Genomic DNA, 24,844 nt, shown 5'->3' with positions numbered 1-24,844 from the left:
GTCGTCGGGGCAACCCTCAAACAGACCAGCCGGCTGAGTGGAGCGATGGCCGCCCAGTCGGCTCGCCTGGGGCCCAAGATTCCACCCAGGGAGATGGGTGGGTGGGAAAGAGGCTGCTAGGTCGGGAATGGGTGGGGTGGTGGGAACCCACAGGTGCCCAGCCCCGCAGCAGTCTCCCCACCGCAGCTCCGAGCCTCGGTAGCATTTCCGCCGCCCCCAGTCTCCACTTCCGGAAACTCCTCCCGCTGCTTCGGGTCTGGAGCGCTCGGAAGAGGCTGTCTCGGATCGCTGGTCCCCGGTGTCTGCTGCCTCTGCTCCGGTTTTCAGCACTGAAGGGTCAGGGAGTGTCCGTACTCCTTCGTGGAGGCTGATTCGAATTCACATCTCTAGAGTGGCTCGAGCGGCTGCTGCCGTAGCGACCCTCCCCAAACTATCCAGCAACTCACTGCCCAACAAATTCTTATTAAAGGCAATCGGGTTCGGTGCTTTCTTCCTTCCAGGCGCCGGTGACAGGGAGGCAGATTCAGGGTCACTGCTCTCATGGAGCTTATATTCAGTGTAAGTGACAAAGAGAAAACAAAAATAAACGGATAAGGCAAATTCAAATAGATATAAAAACAGAACAGGGTGACTGCCTTTTTAGATTGGATGGTCAGGGAATGCCTTAAGCCTTCAGGCATTCCTTGGGTGACATTTGTACTGAGGCCTTGATAACGAGGCGCTAGCAAAGCTAAATTAGTGCAAGGCCCCGATCCCTGGTTATCTCCTTGGAAGGGCCATTGCCAAATGCAAATTGAATATTACAAGCACCTGCCACTTTGTGTACCTGAAACTTTGCCTCCCTCCATTGAAACCCTTAAGTTCCGGGGCAGAGTGGAGAAAGTGTGTGACTGTAGGCCTTGGAAATGCCCAAAGCCAATCCAGAGCCTCATGTGAAGACCGTTAGACTGACGCTGGATAGAAGCGGGATGGCGCCCAGGGAGAGATGTGTTTTCATCTCTAGTACTGTTGCGGCAGGGTTCACCCAAGCCCTGGAACATGCAGTACTGGTCAGATTGGCAAATGTCTCTCTTCCCCAGAGGAAGAAAGTGGCCTACTGTGGTCACTTAGCTCCTGACTGCTGGCTGTAAGATCATCCCCCTATTTCTCCTGAATCCAACTGCGTATCCATCAAGCCAACTCCTGCTTAAAAACTTGGTTTATAGTATAGCCTTCTAGGTAGAGAGAACCATTTATCCACACACTCATGTACTACAGGGTCTCTGGGTATAATTTTTAATAATATAAAATGAATGAAAAGTATAGAAAACCCATGTTTGTACTGGCCACTCAGTTTTGTTTAAATACGTAGTTATCAACTACATATCTGGTGGAAAATCTGCCAGACTGTCACAGGTCGAGCCCTTGCACCATCTTTAACCTTTGTCAGCACTGATATTTGCCTTTGTAGTCCTCTTAACTTTACTCTTTCGTTGCAGTCCTTTCAGTGTTCTCTTTAGGTCTTTTTCTTCTCATACAGGCCATGTCTTACAAATTCTGTGCGTAGCTTTTTCTCAGTGTGGTTATTTTTTTAAAATAAATTTATTTACTTATTTTTGGCTGCGTTGGGTCTTCGTTGCTGCGCGCGGGCTTTTCTCTAGTTGCGGTGAGCGGGGGCTACTCTTCATTGCGGGGCACGGGCTTCTCATTGCAGTGGCTTCTCTTGCTGTGGAGCACGGGCTCTAGGTGCGCGGGCTTTGGTAGGTGTGGCACACGGGCTCAGTAGTTGTGGCTTGCGGGCTACAGAGCGCAGGCTCAGTAGTTGTGGTGCACGGGCTTTGTTGTTCTGTGGCATGTGGGATCTTCGGGGGTCAGGGCTTGAACCCGTGTCCCCTGCATTGGCAGGCGGATTCTTAACCACCGTGCCACCAGGGAAACCCTCTCAGTGTGGTTTAAGTGATCATAAATCATGCCAAAGCCTGTTGTCTTGTCACCACCCAAGTGGGTTCTGAATCTGAAGACAAAGATGACATCTGGGTGGTCTTGTGTACTTTAGCTTATTGTCTCAATATTTTAGGTACTGTTGCCTTTCTAGGGTAAAGGGCATCTTATGACCATTTGTATCTGCTGAAGCACTGCATTAGTGATGAACACTCTGGTACAAATAACTAATGGGCCATTCATGATGGCTGCTAGATATCAGGCAGCCAGGGAGGAAAAGAGCACATTTTTACTGTATTTAAAAAAAAAATTTTTTTTTAAATACCACTGGGCTTCCCTGGTGGCACAGTGGTTGAGAGTCTGCCTGCCGATGCAGGGGACACGGGTTCGTGCCCCGGTCCGGGAAGATCCCATGTGCCGCGGAGCGGCTGGGCCCGTGAGCCATGGCCGCTGAGCCTGCGCGTCCGGAGCCTGTGCTCCGCAACGGGAGAGGCCACAACAGTGAGAGGCCCGTGTACCGCAAACAAACAAACAAACAAAAAAAACCATTAACACACATATGTATCCCTAAAGAATAGAGAATATTGTTTTGCATGTATTAAATTTTATGTAACTAATGTCATACTGTATTATTTTGTACCTTGCTTTATGGCTCCATAATGAGATTTACTAATATTTCATTCACTTCACCGCTGTATAGTATTCCACTATGAATATGTCACTCTATTCCCCTCTTGATGGTTAGTTTCTTTCTAGTTTTCACCATTACAAACAATGCACATCCCACTCCACATGTCCTAGAGTTTCTCTCCAAGTCTAATTGGTTGTGATAGAATACAGGAACTTTACTGGATGTTGCTAAATTGCTCTCCAGAACTGATGTGCCAGTATGCCCTCTCGCCAACAGTGTATGAGTTCCCATATTTCCACATGTTCGTGAAATCTTGATGTGGTCAGACTTACTTTTCTAACATTAATAAATTGGCATTTTGATTTATACATGAGTTTGTGAGTTTGGTTTCCCTGTGTCAGTCACTCATGCTGTAAATGTGGACCTGCGGGGCTCAGGATCTTGGCTATGGATCATGTGGAGAGGCTGAAAAGATAAGCTACAGACAGAGAGATATATGTGCAAACCACATATCCAACAGAGGTAGAGTATCTAGCATACAAAAAGGACCCTCAAAACACGATAGTGAAAAAGCAATTTAGAAAATGCACAAAAGACACAAATAGATATTTCACTAAAGAAGATGTTAGATAGCAAATATCACATGAAAATATGTTCACTACCATTAGCTATTAGGGAAACACAAAGCCACAATGAAACATTTACTACCAAAATGGCTAAAGTAAAAAACAGTAACAGCAGCAAATGCAGGCAAGGATGAGGAGAAACTGGATCACTCGTAAATTGCCGATGGGAATGTTAAATGGTACAGTCATTCTGGAAGACAATCTGGCAGTTCTAAAAAATCCAAGCATGCAACTACCCTACGACCCAGCAATTGCACTCCTGGGCATTTATCCCAGAGAAAACTTATGTGCACATAAAAACCTGAGATGAATGTTCATAGCAGCTTCATTTATAATAGCCCCAAACTGGAACAACCCAGATGTCCTTCAATGGGTGGGCAAATGGTTAACCCAATTGTGGTACATCCATACCATGGAATACTATTGATACACAGCAATAAAAAGGAACAAACTATTGATACATGCAATCCAGATGACTCTCCAGGGAATTATGCTGAGTAAAAAAGGTCAATCCCAAACGGTTACACATGATTCCATTTACGGAACACTCTTGAAGTGGCAAAATTGTAGAAATGGAGACTAGGTTAGTGGTTGCCAGAAGTTAAGGACACAGGAGAGGGGCATGGGATGGGAGGGAAGCAGGAAAGGGGCAACATGAAGGATCTTTGTGGTGATGGGAAGGTCTTGTGTCAGTGTGAATGTCCTGGTTGTAGTATTGTACTATAGTTCTGCAAAATGTTGCCACTGAGGGAAACTGGGTAAAAGGTAGTTTCCCAGTTTTGGGAAACTGGGATCTCTCTGTATTATTTCTTATAACTGCATACAAATTTACCTTAAAATAAAAAGGTTTTACAAAGCCTATTATTCTGTATCTGTAACTTCTTAATCAGAGGTTAATGAACATAACTGAACTATTTAAGAATCAAGGTTATTGTTTTAAATGGCAATCTGAAAAAAGGCAATACTCACAGGAACTACTGGCCTCGGTCTCTTACTTTGGGTCTTTTTTTTTTTTTTTTTTGCGGTACGCGGGCCTCTCACTGTTGTGGCCTCTCCCGTTGCGGAGCACGGGCTCCGGACGCGCAGGCTCAGCGGCCATGGCTCACGGGCCCAGCAGCTCTGCGGCATGTGGGATCTTCCCGGACCGGGGCACGAACTAGCGTCCCCTGCATCGGCAGGCGGACTCTCAACCGCTGCGCCACCAGGGAAGCCCCCAACTTTGGGTCTTTTAAGGCAGTCTCTTCTTTCATCTGGCTCCTCGTGCACCTGTTTCCCTTCTGCGCCTCCCCTTGACCCCCCAGGCTGTTTCTCTTGCTCTGGGTTAGAAAACCATCATTCATGCTTCACGTGTTATTTTCGAGCCAACAAGATTTTGCATCAGGGCCTCTCTTGCAGAATAAGTGCATGGCTTCTTAACGGTGATTAGTAATCTCAGAATAGCTTTCTTCTTACTTTTAGCCGAAATATTACATAGAGAAGTGAAATGGATGAAAATAAGATCTTGAATCAAAATACCCAATTATACAACAAGAATTAATCCCCAAATGTCACCAAACCCGTATATATAAACTTCAAGGAAAGCGGCTGAGAATAATTCCTCCCTTTTGAGCAAAGCAGTCAGTATGGTAAAGACAGGTATATTTATTTCATAGGAGAGCGCATTTCACAGGATATGTACAGAGTGTTTCATACCACTGACTTTAATACTGTACTTCTATAAAGTATATAGTTATACTGTATGCCACATAAGCGATACAATTCTTACATTATAAACAGCAATCTACTATAGAGAATGAAGAATTCACAAAGAGATCCTGTGTCTAGCTTCTGCTCTGCTTTTAACAGAACTGGTAAATATTTTAATAATACACAGAATAGTGGCTAGTTATTTGCAGCAGACCTTTAACTTTCATAACTTTGTGCACTTTTTCAGCAACTTGCCAAGTAGAATTTGCTGATAAAGGCCGAGCTGCTACGTGATATGTATATTTTAGACAGTAGTTTATATTCAATAGGAAACATTGCTCACAGAACTGCAATCTGCACTAGTGAAGTTTATAATGAATTATTTTGCTAATGGAGAGCAAATATTGAATACCATATATACTATTCACATAGATTTGTTAAAGCCACAGTTTCAACAAGTTAATTCACATTTTGAAGCACACTGCCTATAGTAATACTGCTGTTTAAAATATACTACTGCTGAAATGATTAGAACCCCCCCAAAAAGCACAATATAAAACTCACGAGTTATTTCTAACAGCAAATCCTGGCTGTTAATAGAGAGAGGGTTACTTTTATAAACATAGTATCCTGATAACACTTGAGTATTTAGAAAAGTGCTTTTTTCCTAACAGATTTGCTTTATGCGGTTAAGTGCGATGCAGTTTGCTGTGCTTTTACATTTTACGTATTCTTAGCCAGGAACTCTTTTTTCTGATATTCCGCTAATGCACATCTTTAAAGGTTAAATGCAGGCAACGGAATTTATTTAGGTCGACATATACAACTCTTCGTATGAAAGGAACGTTAATGTAATGGGTAAAGGTGATCTTAAACTGACAACAAAACAGCTCTCGCTCAAGGAGTTTTCTGATTAGGATTACTCAATGGTATCAAAATACTACATTCTGTGTACGTTCTGTGTACGTCTTCATAAAATTAAAGCAGGATCAGCTGCATATTGGCAGTGCAGGAGACAAAATCCACAGCTAATTTGAGGTGTAGCCTCTACAAACGTAAAGCAGCATCACAGATGTGTCGTGTAGTTCGTGAGAGGGAGAGAACACACGAGGAGTAGATCCCAGTTCCGCCCCGGGCGGCGCCTGTGGCCCGCTCACCACTTCCAGAGCGGAGGCGGCAAGAGAAGCGCGCGAGGGCCGTGGGCAGCGGACGCCTTCGCGTACGTTGAGCTCTAATGCTCTTCACTGAGCTTGGTGGCACGTGCTTTCCCGACTTTCTGGGCCGGCGTGCTTTTTTGAAAGGGCCGGGGTGTCGGTCCATGTGACCGACTGTAACCACACACTACGCTGCTTCCGGCTGCAAGAAGCTCCTCCCCCGGAAAAGCCGGCGCACGTGCTGCAGTGGCAGGTAACAAGGGTGTGCGCGGTGTGCGTGTCAGACGGGGGTGGGTGTGGAATGGTGGTCGATTCTGGTTCCCTAGTGAGATCATTCTAGTTTTAGAAAGAAAAGGAATGAAATATCCAAATTTCATTTGCAGCCATCCTTTAGATAATGAAATATTGAAAGAAGAACTATGTTCGAATTTTTAGGTAAAAATTTGGTCTGATTTAGAGTTTAAATTATGTGTTTTACAAATATGTAAGTGTGTATATATATATATATATATACATATTACTGTATATATATACACATACAATTACTGTATATAGTGTATATATATATATATCCTTCTAAATTCTGTTTCAGTATAAGTTTGACAGCTCTTTGGTAAATACTTATAAATACCAATTTTTAACAAGTAAGAAAGGGGCTGGCAGTAATGTCAGCTAGAAGTTGTTTGGGCTTTTTGAGATTCTGTAAAGGAGACTGACAAAGAATTTCTGAATAAGGACTGTTTTCTAAAGTAGTTTCGAGCACTTTTTATGGCTTCTACTCTCTCGTATTTATCCAAACAGAAACACACCAAAATTCCAGTTAATAATGAGAAAGATTTTTCCTTATTTCCAATATACACATATTCCAGCTTTGTACACATTAAATAGTGGTATTTCATGACAACATCAGTGCACTTAACGATTACTTATTGCACATAACGAATAACGAATGCCCAATTCTTTTGGCTCTACCCTGCCAAAACTATAAAAACAACTGCTTTCTACTGTATAACATTATCTTTCTGTAAAGTCTAGCGTGGGTGATGCCTTAGAGGCCAAGGCTGTGAAAGGGTCTGCTGGAGGGGTGGTGCCAGGTGGGAGCAGAGGGACAGGAGGCGGAGGTGGTCTTCTTGCTGGCAACACACAGAAAGAGACACTGGTTCCTTTGTTCCAGTCATCACTAAAGGTCACCTTGGAGCCAGAAGACGAACTCGGCTGATCACCCAGTAGGTCTGGACAAGTGGGCCTTGACTTTCCTGTCACACCAAAGTCCTCTTCTTCCTCGAAGGTCACCCATCCTTTTGGGTTGCTGCTTTTTAGTGTAGGTGGGCCCTGCGGACCAAAACTGTCCTCAAAGCCATCCAGTGAAGATGAAGGCTTGCTACTGTTCTGTCTGAGAGGCTGCAGAGAAGGGAAAGGACTCTGAGCAACGGGCTCTTCTTTGGAGAACCACGAAGTGGCCTCTGATTCTTGAGATTCAGCTCTAAAGGGGTTTCTGGGAGCGGCAGTCCTGTCGGTGAAAGGATTTGTGCTGCTTGAGCTCTCAGTGAATGGGTTTGGAGAACATCGCGTGTTTTCCTGGGATTTACTCCGGGCTGGAATTGGAGGTATTGTCGGCATGCAGCTTACAGAACTCAAAGTATTCATGTTACTTGGGGTTGCAGAAGGCAATGGAATCAACCCCTTTGGGTGTGGGGTTTGAACAGATGGCTGAGCCTTTGATACAGCAAGCAGGTTCAATGACAGGTCTTCAAATGGGTCGGTCTTCAATGGCGAGTCCAGTCTGATGGCGGAGACCCCGTTTGTTTTTACCTGGAGAAGAGAGCGAGCACTGAATAATCAACCAAAAAGCAATATACTTACTTTGAATACCCCCTATTCTTCCTGTCTCAGTTATTCTTCATTTTTGGGGGTGGGGGTGGGGAAGTATACGAATTTAGAAACTAAAAAGCTGCTTTGCGTGGCTTGTTGCTCTGGTGGTTTAAGTAAGATAGCACAGCTGAAGTATTATTTTTTAAAAACTCCCCACTAAATAAATAAGTCCTTTTCTTAAACAGAGCTTACTTTATCCATTCAAGTATTGAGATGGTAAAATGGAGAACTGTACAGAATTAGCAGATGAGTTTTGCTCATGCCCAGTACTATCAGATGTTCACACAAACTGAAGAAATCCATCTTTAGAACTTATGCGAAATCTCTATCAATAAACTTCCAGCACCCATCTATGATGATGATGTGGTTTCACTGTTCTTTTAAATATATTTTCATTGAGATTTAAATATGGAAATTCAACTTTATGGATGAAAATTCATTTTATTAGTATATTTGCATTCACCAGCTGAAAACAACACATCTTTTCCTTTTCTCCTTGGATAAATAAATTTCCAAAGCATTCTTTGCTTTTTAATGTAAGTTCTCCTTTGCAGGATAAACGCTGTGAGTAACGTGACAGTATTCCTTAATTGACCTTCCTTCATCTTGTAAAAATGTTCCAAAACGGATACGTTTGTTAACAATCAAATGCAATGATTGTTTAAAACGGGGTGGTGGGGGAAGTCCCATTTTCTATTTGGTATATTAATTCTTAAACCAAAATGAAGCTGTGCCCAGAGGGTGCACAGTCCTCTCTACGTGACAGAGTTGGCTGTGAACTGTTACTGGCAGGAGGAGGGGTCGGAATTACTTCACGGTCATGAAAAATCTGCCCTGTGTGCCTACTTCACAAAGAAGCCGGCTGGAGTGGAGCATGGCTGTGGGACTGAGCACAGCCAACTTTCCCTACGGGTAACAGAACTGGGGGCCTGGCCTTATGAGAAAACTGGCTCATCAGGAACTTCATTTTAATAATTTTCAAAACCCTACATAATTATTAAAACTAGGTAGATGACTTGGATATTTATGCCAAATTAAAGGTAAGAAAACAAACCTTTGGGTTGAAAAGGACAGGGGAGGGAGAATTTTAGCTCAAGACTTGCAATGTAACAAAACAGAGCATGACCCAAAATGAATTTAGATCGTTGTTAAAGCAAATAACTAAACATTCATGAAGTATGTTGAAACAAAGAGCAGCAGTCCCAATAAAATGTAACTGCATCTTATGAAACAGTAACTTGGTGCTTAAGAATAGGGAAGGCTGTTCATTTGCAAAAGGAAACATTGTGGATAACTTCATAAGTGAATCACTCTCTGTATCTGTTTTATTCAACTGATCTAGAACATACTTTATAATTGAATAAACAAATATGTTTTTCTTTAAACTTAATATGGCAATAAATTTGTACAAAATTGAAGAGTAAACATGTCACAGATTCTAAACTGTATTCTAAGTGTATTAAAGTACTTGAGAGACAAATTTATTGCAGACATCATAAAATTACAATTAGCTCTACATTACCAATAATGTCTGGATTATTTATGGTTCGTATAACAAAACAGAAGTACTTGATTGGGCCTGGGCCCCAATTCTCCCATGGTAGATACAAGAGTCCACGACATAGACATTACAGGTAAGACGTTTATGCTTGCACAGCTTAGAATAGTAGGCCCTTGCCAAATAAATGCTATACATTTGAATATTTTCATATATTAAATTTTTTTCTTCCAAAATAAGTTAAAGGGTAATTTGATAGGAACAGGATCATTTTGCCCAATCAGACTTGAAATTATAATGAGAGCCACACCATCATTCATTACATTAGAATTAATTTATATATATCTAAGCAGGATTTGTGATGACTTGACATTAATGACGATGGTATTTTTACAGAGAAGGGTGTTGGAAAGGCCCTTAAACAATCCTGCTACGTTAACTTTCATCTTTGTAAATCATCAATTCTTCCTTACGAAAAAGAATTGTGCTACTAAAATTATTTTTTTTTATTTCCCAAAAGAAATCTAAGGAAAAAAATTGAATTTTGTATTTATGTAATTATGCCATTGTTAAAACCAAGAACCTTTTTGGTTTTGCCAAATACACTTCTATATACCTAAAGCTTACCTTCTTGAAGTTAAACTTCTTAGTCTTGTTAATTTTTGTAAAAAACAAAGCAAAAAAAACGGGAAAGCATTAGCAAGAACTAAAATGGTTCCTAAAAATTCAAAATACTAAGAAAAAAAGCAGATTTTATGGTATGATAATAGAATTTATTAATGTGGACAGGTGGTTTTTAAAATGAGTGAAAATTTAGATGTATGAAGCAAAAGACTCATACATCTAATGTGCTAAGACAGATGAAAAGCACATATAAGATTGAGAAATAATCCAATACCTGTTACCCTGATGGTTGCTCCTGCTTTGAGAAAGGGAACACAGACATCAAAGGAAAGAGTTAGGAGGACAATTGGAGACCAACCAACAACCCTAACAATTCAGCCTTCAAAATACTTTTATTTCTATATTATATACGAAATCCAAGAGCAGTGATATTTGCAGGTCATAGCATAAGACCAAGAGACAATTCCAATTTCTTCTGTCATTTTGAATGAAAAATGTATTGTTGAATTAGTGTTCAAACTTTAATTTTGTCTGAGGTTGATTACTAACTAGTTCAAAGTGATTATTCCAAAAATAATATTCCGAATAGGGTTTGGAAGCTCTAAAATATTTGAAGCAGCCTGTTATGGATGAAATGTTTGTGTCTCCCCCCCACCCCAAATTCATATGTTGAAAGCCCTAACCCGCAAAGTGATGGTCTTTGGAGATGGGGCCTTTGGGAGGTAACTGGGGTTAGATGAGGTCATGGGAGTGGGGCTCTCACGATGGAATTAGCACCCTTAGACGGAGACACACCAGAGGGCTTGCTCTTTTTCTCCTCGTGCAAGCACCGAGGAAAGGCCATGTGAGCACACAGCAAGAAGGCAGCTGTCTGCAAGCCAGGAAAACAGCCCAGAACCCAACCACGGTGGCATCTTGATCTCAGACTTCCAGCCTCCAGAACTGTGAGAAAACAAATTTCTACCGTTTGAGCCACCCAGTTTACGGTATTTTGTTATGGCAGCCCAAGAAGAGTAGGACACAGCCTTAAGGTAGTCTGTGGGTTTATCATCATTAGAGAAAATGTACCAAATGGCATCACTTTGCAAAAAAGTGAAAAATGGTATTTAACAAATGGTCAGGATCCAGGCTTGTTCTATATTACTCAGGTTTTCTGAAGGGTGATACTAACATTAATTCACTTCATAATTTATGAGCTGGAAGGTACAACAAGGTAAGAAACTGGATCCTCTTTTTGTTGTTTAAAAATGAAATCATAATCTTTTCATAATATAGCAGTACTTTTAAAACTTACAGTATTCTCAAGGAACCGTTTGAGCAAATCTTCCCCAATATTTAAAGCTCACCTTATTTTAAAATACCAAAACTCACTTTGACAATTTAGAGAGACACCACTCTAAAATATATTAAGTATTACTAGAGTTTCCTGCCTACGAAACATGAGACTCCTGAATTTAACGCTTTCCTGATGGTCCTGATGTATCTGCTTTGGCACAGGACAGGAAACAGGAATGGGTCTATACTAAGATACACAGGGATGGAATTCAGTTGATCCGGAATGCTGAGGTGTTCTACTTGCCCTCTTCCCTCACTGGCAGCAATCACGCCGACAGTATAGCCACGATGCTAGTATTTTACTTCTCATTGGATTCCTGACTTCTGGTTTTTAGCTGATAATCAGATGACTAAGATGTTGGAAGTCAGATAGGTGAGGCATTTTCACATTTTGTAAAGGATATAAACATGTTGTATAACCACATGAATTAGAAGAATCTTTTCTATATAAAATTATCGAATCAAAGGACACTTAAATAGTTATAAAAAGTAAAGCTGGGTCATGTGTGTTTTTATGTTTTAAATACCTGGTAGATTTTTGGCAGAATTGATAAAGACTTGTAAAAATTACTAAGTGTTCAATTCTAAGACTATTTCATATTATTACCAAAATAACAAATGTCATATTTTACTATCCCATCCTTTTCAACTTATAGCCACTACAGAAGATTTTTAAAATTTTAAATGTCTACTATTTTTTGAATAGGTATTATTCTTATGGTTCAAAGTTCAAAAGGCACAAAAGGTAAAATACTTCCCTTTCCTTCCAGCCCCTCAGCGTTGTACGCTCCAAGGAGGAAACTAACCACTTTGTGATCCTTCACAAAGACAGTCACAAAGACATGAACAAGACCCCAACTCCCCCAAAAGAAAAGTGTGTCTGTGTATATAATGTGCAGAGGAATTTGGTTTCGGTGATTGAGGCAAAAAGAAGGTTTAAAACAAACATCTTTCATAGTTTTGATGAACAGAATACAAGAGTCAAGAACACAATCTACTGAGCCACACACAAAGCATGGGCTTGCTGTCTGTCACCAAATTACCGCACCCATTCCAATGAAAATCAGAAAGCAAAACAAGCTGAAAAATGACCTAAGAAAATGACACATGGCAGTCATTGGAATACTCATCCTGTAGTACTTCTGTGTCATAGATGACTTTCTACTGAGAATTGCAACCTTACTTGAAGTGTGTCCTTTCTGAAGTTGTTCAGAGTACCATACCTACTTTCAATACTGAAAACATTTATAGAGTTTTAGGAATCAGGGTTCACTTTTACTATGAAACTCATGATCACTTTCTGTCCTAAAACAGCAATACAAAGCTCTAAGATACGGCTACTTTGAAAGTTTCTTGCCCTCCAATCACATTAAAAAAAAAATACAATAGTACACCTCACAAGAAAATGAGAAGAAAAATTCATGATGCGCTAAAAGCCGATTGGCAGAGAGAAAATAATAGCTATTTATTGTTGGAAGGATTCCTACAATGATTATACATCTTCAGCATCCTCAAGAGTGCAATGGCGCTGTTTTCTGTGTCACACTCATGAGATAACATTATTTTGATGGTTTTCACTTTGGTGAATAAGCCTGCTGGCTGCACGCCCAAAACTCCTAAACTGATCCGATAGTGTCTGAAACTGCTAGAGATCCCTGAGGAAGCCCAGTGCCGGCTCCACCACGGAAAAGAGCTAGCTGTGTGGCATCAGGAGGAATAAGAGCGTTACTGGAAATTAACTCGACTGCCAGCGGTCAGGAGTGATCTGACTGCCTCTCTCTCCACGATGTAAAAGCCAAAACTTACTAACTGTGAGCAATAAGAAAATAAATTATTATTGTCCATCCTAATGCATTAACTATTCAAAGTAAATTATGCATAAAAAAACCAGAAAGTCACCAACACTTTTAACATTAACAAGATAAAACAGCCTGGGAGCTGCTTGGAATTCCTTAAAGATCCCTAATCTAGGGTCACTCTCTGAGAACCCTTGATCCAGGCCACAGGTTAGACAAACAGACACAAACCCCAAACCTCAAACAGCCAAACCAAACCACGCATCTGTTGTGTGACTGGTTTGAGATGTCCAATGACATTCGCCCGTTGAAGTCATATCTGAACATGCGATTAAATGTTTGTCTACCAAAAGACAAACATTTGTTAAAAGTGAATCTCATATTTATTTCTTAAGCTAATAATTAAAATAAGTATGTTCAAAGACTATACCAAAGGCATCAAATATACCTCAGTAAAAGAAGAAAAACAGAAAAACAAAACAAAACAAAAAATAAGCCAAAACCCTCACAGAAGCATCCAGATGATCTTCTGCCGGCTGGCAGGACTTACCTGCGGCTGCACTGAAGGCTCAGAAGGCAAGCTGTGGGACGACCTGCTCCGAGGGGGCGGCTGCGGGGCAGACTGAGGCATAGGTGTGGCCACTGGGACAAGAGGCTCCCGCATCTGCTGAACCGGCGGGGCCAGAGAAGGCTGCACAGGAGGGGCGGCCTGAGGCTTCAGTGGTTCAGGAAGAAGAGCCGGCCCTAAAAAAAGTCATTTCCAGATGTTAGGTGTTTTCTAGAAAACCACTTTTTATCCTTCCTTTAGTGAAATGTAAGGGATTCTAGTCCCTGTCCCACCCACCCCTGGCCCCAAGCAGCCTCATTTCTTGTGGCATAAAGAAAGACACAAGGCTATCCCAATTCGAGTAAGTTGTAAAAAGCGAGAGACCGCAGAAAGGAAAAGAAAAAGAAAAAGAAAAAGAAAAAGGGAAAGAATACAGAACGGCACTGCTGTTTCTAATACAGGGCCTACCTTTCAGTACTTCTGATGGTTTGCTTTGGCTTTCAGGAGTCAGTCTTCCAGCAGACACCCGAGCATGGCTCTGGGGGGCGCTGATCACCCCAGCACGGGGTGGAATAATCTAAAAATGGAAAACGTAACCGTTGAGATATTTACTTATTTTCAACAGATAAGATTTGGTGAAAATACTTGCTTTTGCATCTCATTTCCTCAGCCTCTTGTCATTTTAATGGCTCTCTATTTATAGCCACATCGTCATAAGTTTTAAAAATCGTCCTTTTTATTTTCCACTGTTTACTATGTGCCAGGTGCTGTGTTAATTAAGCACTGTGTAGGCATTTCCATTTCATTGTCCAAATGGCCCTCAGAGGTAGGTATTCTTTTATCATCTCTATTATAAATGAAGATGAAGAAATGTATACAACTTTCCCAAAGCCACAGAGCTAGAAAGTAGAGCCAGAGTCAGGTCTGACCCGCTGCAGGGCCGTGCTCTTCATCCTGTGCGATGCTGCCTTAATGGGCGACAGGGATGGTATTACAGGTCACGAGGACGTGGAGAGGGACATACACTGTGTAACTAAGTGGCTTATGGAAAACCATGCCGAGGTCTTTTTTTTTTAAACACAGATGTAAAACCTCTTGAGTGGCTTACTCGATATGCTAAAATAAATACACTGGAAGACACACTGGTGAAAAGTGTCTTTTCTATTTTCACACGTTTGCTGAAGACTTTAAGCTCCCAATACTCCTTATTTTAAGCAAAAGTTATGAATGTTATCTCACAAAATTCTGACTTTCCTTCCCTATTCTTACAGTATTAAATAAAGAAAGTACTTTGTGGGAAGTGGTAGAATCAATGGATAGCAATTTCCCCTTCTTTGGAAAAAAGGAAAGTGGGTAATGGCTATCTTTAGGTATACTCCACAGACATTTTACTTTGGAGTGTGATGTTATATATAGAAAAAGGCCTTTAGGTTGGATGTTAAATAGAAAGCTACAAGAGAAAGAACGAAGTATTTCTATCTTATAAATCTTATGAGGATTCCTTAGAAATTAGAAGTAGTTTCATTAGCAGAAGTTTCTTAATTTCCAGTTACAGTCACAGTTCCCACTTCTTACTCTTCAGCTGGCCCCCCTAGACTGATCCTGGTTTCTGTTTTCTTTCTTTCTTTTTTTTCCCTTTAAGTTACTTGTTCTATCCCAGAGAAAATTTTCACTTCGGTGAATAAGAGGATAATTCTGTGTATAAGAGAACACTGATAAACATGCAGAAAACCACAGATTCACAACGCAGGGAAAGGCACTGCAATGCCACCTGCTCTCCTGCTTTTAATACCTTTAGAACCAGTTTTAGTTGACTATCATAAATGGGTTTTCTGAAATCTAATTTTAAAATCCTTCTGATTGAAGAATTACTCAGATAATATAAAAAGTTGCCCCAAAACATCACTTCCACATATAGAGATTCTAAGATATTTATGTAGCGACTGTAACTACTTAATTGTATCACTTTTATTCAAATAAGGAAGTATGTTTAGTTACTTTTGAAGAGGATGTTAAAATACCCTTAGTGTTGAAAGGTACCTTGGAGAGTGCCAAGTGCAATTCCCCATTTTAGAGTTGAGGAAACTGGGGCCTTAATGGGCCCCATGATTTCTTCAAGATAACACATTTCATTAGCAGCAAATTGGGACCTAGAACCTAGACCTCCTGGCTCCCAAGCGAGGTGCTGCCTACCGGCCTGGCTGTACTGTATCCAGCAGGTCCTGGGCCTGTGAGTCCTGCTTGAGGTGAAGGCTGATTGCGTCCTGGAACAAAGACATCGCACCACGTATTTCAGTTTTTTTAAAAAAGAAAGAAACAAGAAACCATTACTTATATCCCAAGTGTCTATTCACGGTCCAGTTTTAAGGTTAAGCTGAATTCAAGTGTTTTTACCTATATTATCTTTCCGTGTCGTTCCAGGGCTTTTGGGTGCTTTGAAGCAGGAAGGAAAAAAAAATTAGTCATAAGTAAACAATCAAGCCATATTGCATAACATTGGCTGGCTGTTCTGTTTCATTACCAGCAGAAATGGGGGCATGAGATGGAAACAAAAGTACTCTGCTTTAGATAATGATGAAGGAAGCGTATTATCAGCTCTGAAGGAAATATCCCCAAAAAGAGAAAAATTAGGATACTGAGAGTGACATTCATGGGAGCCAGCTTAGCACTTGGTCTGATACCTCATTCAGAAGGTCACTTTTAAGGTGACTTTCCCAACAGAGCTCTCTCCTGTGAACCTTGAAAACACATGGTCAGCTTAGGGGGATGGTCACAAGATGCAGCCCCGCTGTTTCCCAGAGCTTGGTGGACAAACAGCTCCGGAGCAAACAGACAGCACTACATCTTCCGAGTCACACAAGAGGCACCTAATGGCACTGTTTCAGGGCTTCACGCTGTAGATGTCATTATGGATAAAGGAATCTCACGATGAGATCTTTGGGATTTCTATAGCAAAATCCTATGATGAAGGTAGAAGACAGGCACATCTAATTACCAAATATCTGCCTTATGCAAGACAATGTTAAACTACGGTTCAAACTCATTAGAAATGTAGTAAAAGGATGAAATGAAATAAACTACTTTTGGGGCCAAAAGGAGCTAGGGGACACTCTTGAGGCCTGCATCTCATATTTATTCTTTTTGAAAGGAAATTCAAGTGTGATTGTTCTATGAAATCCATCAGCTTTTTAAGAACTATAATCTTAATGAATGGCTTCTAGTTTTTATAGCCTTTTAAGCAAATTTAGTTCAGCGTCATTATACATTAAAACATTTCTGTTATCTGAAATCATCCGAAAAACACTATATTCTTGGACCTGAATTAATAAGGTTTAATTACAATTAAATTAATAAGGTTTAATTACAATTATTAATTTTTAAAACTCCAGAGTTAGTATAGTACATTTCTAAACATTTGACTTATTCTGAAAAGAATTTTGAAGGCATTCTTCTTAAAATAACATCGTACAATAATTTCACATCCAAAGGATATATGAAATATATACAACACAGAGTGCAAAACAACATGAGAACTGTGCGGAAATTAAATGGACATCCATTAGAAACTATATACAACACAGAATGGAAAGAGAAAAAAAATACCAAGTTACAAGGTATACATAAGGATGGGAGGGGGAGTTTACAGTTGGACCAAGAAAAGATTTGGTATGCCTTTAAACACTGGAGGGGCTGACATTTAGAAATAAAACGAGAGATCCATTTCTATGATGCAAAAGTCTTGTTACCTTCCATCTCTCGCCTAGCTACCCCAGGACTGGGAGGGGTTCCAATACCTTTTTAGAGAAAGAACAGAAGCTGTATATTGTTCAGGGCCCGTAGTACACAGAATGAAAGGCAGGCACACAAAACAATTTCTGAGTTAAGCTTACTTTTGCAAAAAAGTTCTTTCACTGGTTTAAATTTCTTCAAAGATATCAATACAAACCAAAGTGACTTTAGGTGCCTGGCCCAAACCTGAGTCTGGCCCTTTCCACAGTTAGAATGAAAGAGAAGGACAGTTTGCTTTTTATATCTGACATTACTCGCAGTAAGGAATTGAAAAATATGTGTAATGAAAGCCTTTGCTTTATGATCATCTCATTCTTTATATTCAGAGTTAAATCACTCATAAAAGCTCCAATATTTACCAGTCAAAAAGGAACAAAAATCGTAAAGTTCCAATTTCATATGAAATCTCTGAGACTATATTAGTCTCTTAGAAGTTAGTTTTTGATACATTATTTAAAAAAAAAAACCTAAAAGTACTGTAATTACTTTCTCTCAGCTTATTGCCTTCAAGCAGTTATTGGTTTATAGGGTTAAAAAAATACACTGCAAACATTGCCTACAAAAGAATTGTGAAGAGAAGCGATTTTTAAAAATTAAATCAGATTTCTAAGTAAGCCACTGAGTTGCTAACATGTATAACTTTTCACAAATTTATTTAGCAACTTATTTTCTATAGATTGTTTTCCTAATTAAAGGAGAAAATAAATAAAAGTCTATTATAACTATAAATAAAAGCACAAGTTTGAAACGGGAAAAATTAATGTTTTCTGTAAGTCAATGGAAAAGTTATACTCCAGCAGTATCTTGCAGAGGCCACAGTGCTGAAATAACTTTGCTACCCTTATTATACAAAGTCATTAAAATCTACACACAGCAAAGTCAATCTGTAACAACACACGAGCCAGTCCGCAATGTCCTTAGGCAGCTAGAGTAGAAAGACCAACTGCATGTGTATAGTGAGCCTTAATGATATTAAAACTGGATTTGTAAAAGCTCTTCTGTGGGACTGAGATATATCGCCTCAGCCTTTCCTGAGAATTAGATTAAATAAGCTTGTCAAATGTATACCTCCAACTACGCTCTGTGAAAGTTTTCATGTAAACCAAGTAAACTACACTTTTAACAAAAAGTGACCCATGTGTTAGTAAGAATTTCCTTATTGAAATATATAAAAGAAAATTGTTCTTACATTTTAAAAATGAGGCATGAATGTTATGACAAGTTATGATAAAGCCATGCAAAATGAAAGCTGTATTTCAGATAATTATTTTAAATTGCATTTCTAGGACACTTTGCTAATCCACAGGCTACTGGCAAGGGAATGTACTAGAGCTCAAATACAATCTAATATAATCAAATACTTGGGAAACATTCTGTACTCATTGTGCCTGAATCATTTTTGAAAGTAGTATGATTTGGGGGAATTAAATCTTTGTAACCAAATTGACTGTATTTGTTAAGAAAAAGTATATCAGGCCTTGATGAGTAATTCACCTCTATCTGGGAAATGGAAGCTCTTGTTAATTTTATTCACTAATAAAAGCAAGCTCTAATCTTTTACTTAACAGGAATATAATGGAAGTTTGGAGCTATTTTTAACTTGGCATATAAATGTCATTCATTTTGACTTTTATCAAACAAACCTAAAATGTCTTTCAGTTATAGGAACCAAACTCCAAAAAAATTAATGAACCAAGATCCATACATTACAACAAATATAAATGGTTACCTCCAAATTCTTTTCTAGCAGGTGCAGGACTCCTAGCCCCTTATGGTTCATAAGAGAATGTGCAGCAGAAAGGAAACGACATTAAATAAAGAACTGAAATGTCAAAGATTTACTATAGTATTCATGATGTCAAATATCATGTAGAAACCACATATTCATGTCTTGGTGCTATAAAAAAGCTATTATGTAATGCAAATGCTTCTAAACAGAAACATTATACTTATTTTAAAAGAACATTTAAACAAATATATAAACTTTATAGTAAATAAGTATATGTATGTTCTTCAGTTCTAATCATGCATTTTATAGAAATCAGTACAACCCCATTAGCAAAAACAAAACAAACCCTTCTTTCACACTTGTAAAAGGTCAGCTCTGAAAACATGTTACAGGAATCTAGTTGAGAAACAATATTTTTCCCTGTTCTGTCACACCCACCACGTTTTTTAGAGAAAAACTGAGGAAGTAGCACCAGTGATAGAAAAATAGTAAAATCTAGAAGCTAGAAGTTCGAAACATGCACAACATTTTTAAACAGAGTGGAGGGAGATTTTAAATCGAGCAAAAATGGAAATAAAATGGTTTGTTACCTGCAGGCGGAGGCGGTCTTTGTGGGGGGGCTGGACGCGCAGGAGGAGCAGCTGGGCGGGGAGGGGGGGGGGCGCTTGGGCTCCAGGGGCTGAGTGTCAACAGGAGAACCTACCGAAAAAGTACCTGAGGTAAGAGGATCACGTTCCAAGTGGATGTGAGCACAAAGGTACTTTCTATACGCGTATGATAAATTATTTTGCTAATTTTCTAAATTTGTACTACAGTGTAATGTCACACATTTCTGATATCAATAACATAAGCAGTTCTGCTACTACATTACCCTTTGGTACCATGAGAGCAATCAGGCTAGCTCTCTGTGGACTTCTTACCCAGGCCCAGGTGCTGAAGGGGATTTATCGAGCGGCCCTATTAAGACAGCACAAAGGGGGCTTCCCTGGTGGTGCAGTGGTTAAGAATCTGCATGCCAATGCAGGGGACACGGGCTCGAGCCCTGGTCCAGGAAGATCCCATGTGCCGTGGAGCAACTAAGCCCGTGCACCACAACTACTGAGCCTGCGCTCCAGAGCCCACGAGCCGCAACTACCGAGCCTGCATGCCACAACTACTGAAGCCCGCGTGTCTAGAGCTTGTGCTCCACAACAAAAGAAGCCACCGCAATGAGAAGCCCGCGCACCGCAAAGAAGAATAGCCCCTGCTTGCTGCAACTAGAGAAAGCCCGTGCACAACAACGAAGATCCAACGCACCCGAAAAAAAAAAAAAAAGAGACAGTGGTTATATTATTTTAAAAAAAAAAGATGGCATGAAGTACTGTGTGAGTTAAGTCATTTGCAGTGTACTGGCCAATAGAGAGAAGAAAAAGAAAAGGGTGTCTCTTCTCTCTATACCCTGGCTTATCTTGAATTTATTGAATGAAGCCAGTCCTCTAAGAGTAGCATGGGCGAGCTAGAGAAGTTTATGAAATGGAAGGTATTTTCTGAAGACATCGGTTAGCATGGAACAGTGACTAAACCATGTAACGTAACAACCTCCAGAGACAAATCTTCCAACTTTGGAGAAGTCATGACTATCAAGTTGAATTCAAAAAATATATCTTGTCTCTTTCTGCTTCATATTATAATTTAGGTGATGTACAGATAGACAGTTAAGCCCGAATAGTTATGGGTCCTGACTATAACGATAGAAAATCATCAATGATAAGACATGGACAAGCCTGGCCACACAGAAAAAGAACTAAGAAAAATTCTCGTCTAGTGGCAGTGATGAGTATCCTTTCCATTTAGGGCTTACCATCTGCGAAGCTTCCTCTTTTGTATACACAGAAAACATGCTACACTTCAGCCTATGGATATGAAAGTTAAAACAAAAATGGGTCTCCAAAGGAGAGGCAAAGGCATCAGAGGTTTAACCGTCTAAAATCAAATGCATTAGCCAGGGGAAGTCATACAAAACTTTAAGTAAAATACACACTTTGTGAAGCTGGGTGCCCAGGTGTTCTTGATGGAGCTCGACTTGGTCTCACGGGAAGGGAAGGCACAGGCCCCTCTGATATGGTAGGTGACTGGCAGGGACTGGTCCGGGGTGAAGAACTTGGGGAAGTGCCAAGGCCAGAACTGGAAGATGGCTGGAGATGCTGAGGAAGGATTTCCTCTACCTCAGCACTGTAGTCATCAACATCACCTGAGAAAGTGCAAGGTCAGCCAAGGTCAGCCAAGTTACCACCATGTTAACTTTCTCAGAGATTTTTTTCACCAATCTAGGCTTTAAGGGGTTATATACATAAAATAAACACGTTTAACATTATGACACTGCAAACATATATAGGTTAAGCATGTGGGCATATATAAAAATTTTATACATATAAAAGTAGAATTAGTGCAAACGCTCTTACAGGAAATGTAATTGAGGATAGTCTTCTGTTTCAGAGCAACAGGAGGCCGTGGTGACTAACAGCTGGAGCTGGGTTGGCTCCAGAGCTTTCAATATTCCACTGAGCAGCTGTCTCAGTGCTGGCTGACTTGGAAGCTTAATGCTCTCCCTCCAAACCTTCCTTCTCGCCAGTGGAACTGCCCGCTCCCCAGTGCCCTCAACTCAGGTCCTGCCCTCGCAGTAGACAGGCTCTCACGCAGTCACACACCTTCCCCAGAAGTCTCCTCGCTACTCTGTCCCCTGGACTCCCCCAACCTGACATATACACAACAGGGGGGAGTTGGTTCTCCCGAGGTCTCCTCACCTCCTCTTTCCTTAGGGTTGGAAAGTGGGGTCAGGGTGCCCCTTGCAACCCAATTCCAATTGCAGAACTCAATCTTCCAAGCCTGAACAAAAAGGCCTATTTCCTTGAGGCTGTGCCATCACGAATTTATGTAGCACCCTCAACCCCCGCTTGCTGCCATAATCTCCAACCTCCATCCTTCTGGTCTCTTGAACCCATTCATTGAGGACTAAGGAGAGAGCAAGCTGGTAAGTTGGGTCCTGCCATCTTTCTGGGCGACATTGAAGTCCATGTGGTCAGCCCATCAACAACCTGATGTCTTTTCCCTGCTGACGCTCTCCTCCACTCCTGACACATATGCCCCTTGGAACTGCAGTGCCTCTGAAACAGTGAACTCAGAACACTGCCCTCTGACCACCACTTCCCAGACTTCCACTCTCGCCCTCAGTTACTCTTTCCTCTTTTGACTTCACCAGGATCCAGGCCTTTGATTTTGCGCCTCTGCATCTGTCTTCACGTCCTCTGGTTCCTCACCTCGGCCGTTCCCCTCCTGCACTATTCTTCCATCGCGCCTGCATCAACTCCACTGTCTAACCTCTCCATAACTGCGCACCTGGGCTGCTGGGTGCTGCGGCCAGAGACAACCACGTGGCCCCGATGACTGAAGCCATGTTAACTTTGTGGTTTTCAGCCTCATCTGGGCTCCCAGGGCTGCCTGGTAAATCCACAATTTCCTGGCTGGCTCTCCCTCTGACCCCTTCTCAGGAGCTTTATCTTGAACCTTCTCAATTCTCCTGAAACCATGAGTTGCCCCACTCCTTAAACTTCACAGAGAAAAGGGAAGTCTTAAGATGGGACCCACTCTCTTCAACAACCCGGCCCCCAACTGGAGCCTAACCACGTGGTTGGCACTCAGGTATTTGTGGATGGAAACAGTGGGGTTCTGCCCACCCCCGTTTTCCCAGGGACCGTGTTCTGCCACTCATTCTGCCCTGCCCCTCCCCAATGGCGTCAGCCCTTTCCATCAGCACTAAGCGTTCTCAAGCGTCATTTCAAAATAACACTCCCTGGAGCAGCTGCCTTCCTCTCCCTTTCCCCCGCCTTAGCCAAACTTCTGTAAAGAGTTGCCTACAGACACTCTCTGCACGTCTTCGCCTTGCATCCACACCCCGATTTACCACCATCTGCCTTCTTCACTCCACTGAAATCACTCTCCTGAATGTCACCAACAGCTTCCTCCCTGGGACTAAACCCAAAGGGCAGGCTGCGGTGCTCACTTCTCCTTCTTGCCACAGACCACTCTCCCTTGTTATCTTTTCTTTCCTTGATTTTTAAGCTGCTATATTCTCCTGGCTCTTTGACATTTCTGGTTCTTTCTTCTCATTTTCCTTTTATGGGCAGCCTTCTTCTGCCTGTCCTTGAAGTCTGCATTTCTGTTTGATCCCAGGACCAGTCCTCTCCCATCTCTATCTCATCCTCCTGGCCAAGCTAATAAAAACGCATGGCCTTAAACTGTCATCAGAGCTGCCTGGTGGGCCCAGAGCTCTCTGCTGAGTGCCAGGCCCACACACCACAGCCTACATCTGGGCCTGATGGACCCTATAGACACCTCAGACTCAACATATTCAAAACCAAATCCACCTCCCATCCACACCCACTCCTCCTGCACAAGCATACTTGCATCGTCTACTTAGATCCTTTTTGTCCCCTGAGGTCTCTGCACATTCCTTCTTCCTGGTTCACACCTTTCTATCCTCTTTAATCTAATTCTCACTCAGTCTTCAGACTCTCAATTTCAGTTTCTCTGGTAGAACTCTCCCGACTTCCCAACTCTAGGTCAGGCAGCTGCCCCATGAACTACTGCCCCATCGTTCACCAGTGCATTGATGTCACGTGATTACAATTGCCTGCTTACTTGTTTGCAACACCAACTGAGCTGTGAGCTTGGGGAGAGCAAGGAAGACATCTGTTGAATTTACAGCACCTAGCATGGACCTGGCACATGAAAGGTACTACATAAACGTGTGGACCAAGTAAACAAATGAACAGTGACATGTGAAAGTGAGATGATCTTCTGAGGTGTTCAACTCTTAAATGCATTATCTAGACATACAGGGTATCACAATACGATGCACTGTCATTTTATAAACTAAGGTATGCATCTTAATGGAAAATATGCTCAAATAATATAGCACATATATAGCATTAAAAAGCAAATGCATTTCTTAATCACATTTAAGGAAATTACTATATCGAGATCATCTGTCCCGAACTCCAAACTTGAAATGATTACATTTATATGGCTGGGTTCAGTTTCAAATGCATGTGTTCCTAGCCACTTTGAGAATCTTTTAAAATTACTTTGAAATATATCCTCTTTTGAACAGACTTGTGGTTGCCAAGGGGGAGGGGGGTGGGGGAGGGATGGATTGGGAATTTGGGACTAGCGGATGCAAACTATTATATGTAGAATGGATAAACAACAAGGTCCTACTGTAAAGCACAGGGAACTATATCCAATATCGTGATAAACCATAATGGAAAAGAATATGAAAAAGAATGTATGTACGTATATATGTGTGTGTGTGTGTGTATAACTGAATCACTGCTGTACAGCAGAAATTAATACAACACTGTAAAGTCAACTATACTTCAATAAATTTTTTAAAAAAGAAAGCAATATATCTTCTTTCGTAGTAATTATTCTTTTGTAGTAATTATTTTGAACCCATTTCGGCACATTGAGCTTCTACTTTTCTACCTTAACTACAATTAGGGGGACAAAACCACACACCAAAAATACCACTTTGTGCTCTTACGACACAAGGACATAAACTAACATTTGGAAAGGTCTTGACCTTTGCATGGCAGAATG

The 24,844-nt window shown here is 41.1% G+C and overlaps 1 protein-coding gene across 1 annotated transcript in view; it reads right to left on the bottom strand.

The window, feature by feature from the left end:
* Positions 1-4,797: 4,797 nt before the first annotated feature.
* Positions 4,798-24,844, bottom strand: part of SYNJ1 (synaptojanin 1) — an 88,980-nt gene continuing 68,933 nt past the window's right edge. The window contains 8 exon segments of the mRNA XM_029214021.1: positions 4,798-7,829; positions 13,693-13,886; positions 14,158-14,266; positions 15,883-15,953; positions 16,084-16,122; positions 19,798-19,867; positions 19,869-19,906; positions 21,228-21,437. Of these exon segments, the coding sequence (XP_029069854.1) occupies positions 7,032-7,829; positions 13,693-13,886; positions 14,158-14,266; positions 15,883-15,953; positions 16,084-16,122; positions 19,798-19,867; positions 19,869-19,906; positions 21,228-21,437 (1,529 nt within the window). The 3' untranslated portion in view covers positions 4,798-7,031.

Source organism: Monodon monoceros, unplaced genomic scaffold (assembly GCF_005190385.1).
Source record: "Monodon monoceros isolate NGI ecotype Baffin Bay Population unplaced genomic scaffold, NGI_Narwhal_1 Super_Scaffold_11, whole genome shotgun sequence".
NCBI classification, from domain to species: domain Eukaryota; kingdom Metazoa; phylum Chordata; class Mammalia; order Artiodactyla; family Monodontidae; genus Monodon; species Monodon monoceros.
This window is presented reverse-complemented; position numbering and strand designations above follow the sequence as displayed.